The sequence below is a fragment of the Scomber japonicus genome, chromosome 3 (genome assembly GCF_027409825.1).
Source record: "Scomber japonicus isolate fScoJap1 chromosome 3, fScoJap1.pri, whole genome shotgun sequence".
Taxonomy (NCBI): Eukaryota; Metazoa; Chordata; class Actinopteri; order Scombriformes; family Scombridae; genus Scomber; species Scomber japonicus.
Window position 1 is genome coordinate 18,232,865 of NC_070580.1, and position 6,136 is coordinate 18,239,000.

Sequence of the window (6,136 nt, forward strand, 5' to 3'; positions counted from 1 at the left end):
TGTGTGTGTGTGTAGCCAGTTCTGGGAACAGTCAGTGCTGTTCACCCTCTATCCAAACAGCGGCCCACTCATTATCAACCATGTCTGACCCGACAGTCCAGTCCTGCATACAGGAAACAACTACAAACTTACAAGTTTTGACCTGTCCTGTCAAAAACCTCTGATACTCTACTCTGATGTTACTCTCAACATGACACTGCATAGCATTTTAACACATTTCTGCATATCATCAATTATTTTCAGGGACATGTACTCCCAACTCTTGTTTGAACTCCAAACTTTCCACAAATGTCTCAGTATGTTTGTGTCAGAGCAGCTCTGAGAATGAAGGTACAGGGACACTGTGCGGTTTTAACATTGGGGAATTGGAAGGTCAAGTTCACAATGATTGCTACTGCACTCAGATTTCTGATTGGCACCAGTGCTGCCACGTTTGTCTCTTAAGGAGCTGGGTGAGCCATTCTCTGTCGCTCATTGCATGTTTTATTGTAAACTGAACTTGCATTTTATTACTAGTGCTTTGTTTATAAGTTTTATTACTAATCTTATATGATGTAAGGTGACCTTGAGTGTCATTAGATAAAATGTATGACTTAACCCAAACAATTGAGAGTTATGGTGTTTGTTAGTTAGATACTGCAGGAGTGTGAAGGGCAGATTTGAGGGCCACATTTGTCACAACAGTGGCTATAAATACAACTTAGTCAATGACGTTGTGTTCACATATTCTCTCATGCTGTTGCACAATTTTGTCTATAACCATGAGTGTTTTGCAAGCAAGTGTCTGTGCTGTGTTGTGACAGCAGACTACTTACCCAGCAGGAGCAGTTTCACTTCTCTGGCAGCCTTCTCTCCATCTTCTCTCAGGTTTTTATCAATCATTTTAGACCTCTCGGCCGCGGCTTTGTCTTCCTGACTGACTGTACAACCCATGTTTCCCAGTGCGCGCTTCAGGACTGCTGTTTAGTGGGAAAATATTACCTGGGAAAAAAAAATTTACTGCAGTGTCCGAAACCCCTTATTTAAAAACAAGGGTTGAAGTTGAGTGAAGTGACTTCCCTTTTTTGATGAGTGGTGACAAACGTGACGGAGTCCGTTCATCCGCGAGAGGGAGCGAAAATCATGGAAAAAAAACACACACACAAACGATTTCCTTTCGCGGTTGGTCTCAACTTGGAATTTCTACTCTTAAGAAATTCCTAAAGACTGGATGGTTGTTCAGTCACTGCGCCAGCATTGGTTTCCTTTTCTGAGCGTGGAGAAGTTGTCCAGCGGCCAATAAAAAAAAGAAAGCTTGAACAACTTTTTAAATAGACTTTTTTACTAAATTCTCCTAAAGCTAAACATCAGGTTAAACTCGCGAAAAACGGGCCAAGAAGTTCAGCAGGGGGGAGAGAAAAAAAGTACTCCAGCTGTTGAAAACAGAGCATACGGACTCCCGCTGCCAATCAGGCTACTGGACTCACCCTCGCCTACACGCTTTTCAGGTGATATTTATCCTTACTAGTTTGATATCTTTTTGTTGTTGATATTTTTAATCTGTACTGCCCTTGCGCATTCTTTGCCCAGCGTTGAGATTTGTCACGTTTGAAGCCACACCCGTAAAACCGCCGTGAAGTTCCCCTCAGCCCGAGAAACAGTAGCGCCGTCACTCCCAACTCTACAGCTGCACGGCCAGCCTTCAGAGAGGGGAAAGAATAGTGTGAACCCGCCCACCCCTGGTGCACCATGGGAAATTGAGTCAAATGGGAGAGTAGCGTTTACTTGAAGAGCCATACGCATATGGATGTGGGAAGTGTTTGCCTTTAGCTTTCGAGTAGACATCCCACAAGTTCCAAAAGTGATTTTATGTGATGACTAAGTTTACGAGAAGATACAATAGTGGGGATTTTTAATTTCTTCTTTTTTTTTAATAGCCTGATTAATTTCTGGCTAATAGTTATGTGGATTTCCCCCTTTACAGCGGTGGAAGAAGAAGAGTCTATATAGGCTCGGTGATGGGGAGTAGCTAATTACGTGTTAAACCGTTATTAATTTAATTAAAAAATAAATGTAACTTCAATCTGATACAGTTACTGAGAAAAAATGTGTAGGCTAATTAAATGACAATTAGGCTACTTGTGAAAAAATAGATGATTAGGGGGTTACTGATGTCACAGTACCAATTACCAGATTTTAGACTTTTTTCATAAAATATCTTATTTTATATTCCAAAATCTACATGAACTAATGAATACATTTTTGAAAGAGAGATAAATATTGCTTTATAAGAAATGATCTCCCTTATAAATCATGTCAGTATCCATGAAAAACACCTGAACCTAGATTTTGGTGCTTAATGGGTACACCTACCCTAACAGATGAATGAACAACATGAATTAGAAAATTAATCAAATGTTATATTAGTTACATTACACTGATTAAATAATTGAAATAGTTGTATTACTCATTACATTTTAAATCAGGTAACTAATCTGTAACTTATTACATGTCCAAAGTAACCTTCCCAACCCTGTTGACATCCCACAAGTCCCAAAAATAAGGGTTAGGGTTTGAGTTTACGAGAAGATACATTAGTGAGGATTTTTTAAATAGCCTAATTAACATCTGGCCAATAGTTATGTGGATTTCCCTCAATACAGTGGTGGAAGAAGAAGAGGCTATAATATTGTTTACTAAGGTTAAAGTAGATATACCATAGTGTAAAAAAGAATATGCCATTACAAACAGCCCACTTTATTCACTGTATTCAAGCAGAACTGCCTTTTATCTACAAATTAAGTATCAAAATTGCCCCCTCTCAAAATGTTATCTTAAAATATTTGTATATGATCTGCAAAGTCATCATTAACTATTGCAATAAGATAAAAGTATCTGGGTTAGGGTACTAAATGTAGCAAAGTAGAAATATTAAGTAGCATGAAATGACAAAGTGCAAGATCGTCAGAATTGTAGTTAGTACTTGCCACAACTGAAATACAATTATCCTCTGCAATCTGTATCAATTGATTTCTACACCAAGGTTGCATTTATCTTATGAAGGGTAGCTTGACTTTGTTCTTATTCTCTATTTTGTTTTGATTTTAGACTAAAATAATTGAAGGATCTATTTATATGACTTTAAATCTCAGGAGCTTTCAATGAGCTAAAACTACCTCATTAGTCACTTCATTTTAAATATTGGTAACCCTGTTTTTTGGAAATAGCTGAATGTAGAATAGTTTATTGTATTTGTTAAGACTAACAGCAGCCTTTGGCCACATGGAATAAAACACTATGCCAGCAGAATGTTAAAATAGAGACTCATATTGGTCCAATATAAACAAGATAACACTAACAGCAGATGCTCTGTTAAACCTTAACATTATGTGATATTGCATGCTGGTCCATAACATAGCTAATTCCTATTACAGCTCTATAGTGTCACCTTGTGGACAGTCTCATTCTCAAGGTACAATAATGATAATTGAATGAATGGACTTAACTTAAAATATTTGGATAGCAAATAACTACATTAAAATGATTTAAAGCCTTATACAGCATATATTAATTGAACTAAACTGTTTGTTTAAAACGTTACATATTGCCATGGTCGTCCATTTACAGCTGTTGCTTTTCTACCTTTTTACTTACAACATTCACTATATATTTTAATTGAATTAAATGCTAAAAACAAAGTGTTCAATTTCAGGGTGATAACATGGACCAGTTACTGGAAAAACACATTTGTATTAAATACATGGAACAGTTTTTAAAGTCAATCCATATATGATCTACTTTTTCCAAGAACATCAGATACATTAGTGATGTTACCTCATTATCTTTATTGCAACATTGTTTACAGTACAATAACTGCCAGCGACATATTAAAATATATAGAGATACAAGAAAATAGACATGAATTGAAGGACAAAAAGGTTTAAAAGCACTTTGAAAATGATTACATTTATATTTTAATAGGACTAAAACTGTAATTGCTATTTACATTATACAAACTAGATATGCATATAGAATATAAAGGGTATACATTTATATACATTATTTATAAATGCTGGCCGATGTCAATATTTAATATTTTACTATTCAATCATACACATTTCAATAAATCACACATGGAGGGACACTAACAACACTGAGATAGAGGTCCTCAGGTATCATCTTGTATCAGCCACTAACACAGTGTCTCACTCTTTCCCTCTTGTTTAGTTCTATTTTTTGCGTGTTGTGAGGTTTTGAAGTATTCTTTGTGCGTGCACCATTGAAAAACCTTATGACACTCATTTTGTTCTCTAAAATGTAACTCCTCTGTTTTCATACATACAGCCAAAATGACTAAGGTCAAAATAAGATCAGGGAGCTGGGGATAAATACAACCCTTGCATTTGTTAAACAACACTTAACACTGAGTTATGCCCCAGTGGCTGATTCAGATGATTCCCTCTGCATATGAATACATAAAGACAACCAAATGCCCAGATATCATTAAATAGAAAGGGATTAAAATATGTTTGTTGTGTAACAAATAACAGGACAATACTACCCATACAGCACTCACTGTAATGTGGTGTGATCATATAAAAAAAATGAAATGTAGATACACCAGCTCACTAGCAACTCAGAGTTGGCAGTTTAATGTCTGCAAACAAGCAGCAAGGAAGTCAGAAGTGATCCAACTATACCACTGATGATATACCACTGACTATAAAAGATACATTTAAGAGAAAAAAAACCCCAGCAAAAGTCATCAACAGACTTTCGCATCTTGCATTTAATCACTGGATCAGATTCAACTGATACGCCTGAATAAACATTTAAACATGGAGTTTAAAACAACAGTTAATCTATCAATGGCAGGAGACAAACACTTCTGATCTGAATATAGGTCCAGGTTTAACAACACAAATGCATATAGTTACTATATTTCAAATACAGAGGAGCCATGTTTTCTTTTTTTAACAACACGGACACTTAAAAACCTCCAACAGTACATCCAATGTATTAGTCGTTTTATCTACAAAACAGACCAGGAGGAGGAAGCTAATGATCGCAGGGGCTCACACCAAAGCAAACTTTTACGTTATTTCAAGACATCCATCAATGATATTGCTATTTTTTTGTCATCTACATTAGATTTATTAATTTAGCAAATATTTAGTTAAACAAAGGACCCATGCCCTTAAATCACATCTATCATATGTGTGAATTTCTCACAAATCATTTGCTTGCATTTCAGTTTATTATCGGCTATAAGAAGTTGTGCTTATCAAAGGAAAGTGCTATTGCTAACCACCAACTTCAAAATTTGTTAAAGAAATAGTATTCCCATGTCTGCCATTTCCATTAGGGATCAAGCTTGTGCTGGACACGGAAATATTTACAGACACGCAGCTGTTACTAACCACTTCATGAAGTGACCCTGTTGTTTTATACATGTTTTGGTTGTCTCTGATTACTGATAAATGTTCAGAAACAACATAATCTTCCGGGTAAAAATCATCCCTGCTTGATGACGAGGAACACTGTGCAGTAACTTCCTTCCAGTTATCACTTTGATCAGTGTCATTTAACTGATGTGGACTTCAGTACCATTTATCACTGCCGTCTACACAGTAATACTGAAAAAGAAAAACTCTTTGCATAATGTAGGCGTTCTTTTTATGTAGTGATCTGGACAGCCAAAAAACATTTAGCACTCCTTATATTGATCTCCTTACTAAAATCAAACTGAGGCCTTTCTCTACAGTCCATACTGCATCTTCTGAGGTTTTCATCAAGTAGAGATTATTAATAAAAATATACATCTAGATTATATTGTGTGTAGGAATGTTACGATAAATGTGCTCACAACACTGCACCACATACATTCTGTGGTTTTGCACCCTGCTCTGTCAGAGGTGAGATTTTCAACACCTCCAAACTGTAAAATAAGCAGCAGCAGCTGTTATAAGTAGATTGGGAGGTCAAGGCGGCCCACCTTGATTTATCCTTCTTTTTGTGCAGCTGCACAGGATCGCAAAGATGTAGTTATTCACATAACTTAGAATAATAATAATAATAATAATAATAATAATATACTTTATACTTCTAAACTTCTTCTAGGGAGGTGCCACATATTGTGTTTTATAATTTGAGTAGC

The 6,136-nt window shown here is 36.1% G+C and overlaps 1 protein-coding gene across 1 annotated transcript in view; it reads right to left on the bottom strand.

Annotated features, from left to right (window-relative positions):
- Nucleotides 1–1,668, bottom strand: part of LOC128355748 (guanine nucleotide-binding protein G(i) subunit alpha-2) — a 59,779-nt gene extending 58,111 nt beyond the window's left edge. The window contains exon 1 of the mRNA XM_053316087.1: nucleotides 816–1,668. Coding sequence (XP_053172062.1) covers nucleotides 816–933 — 118 coding nt within the window. The 5' untranslated portion in view covers nucleotides 934–1,668. The remainder of the gene's footprint in view (nucleotides 1–815) is intronic.
- Nucleotides 1,669–6,136: the final 4,468 nt, after the last annotated feature.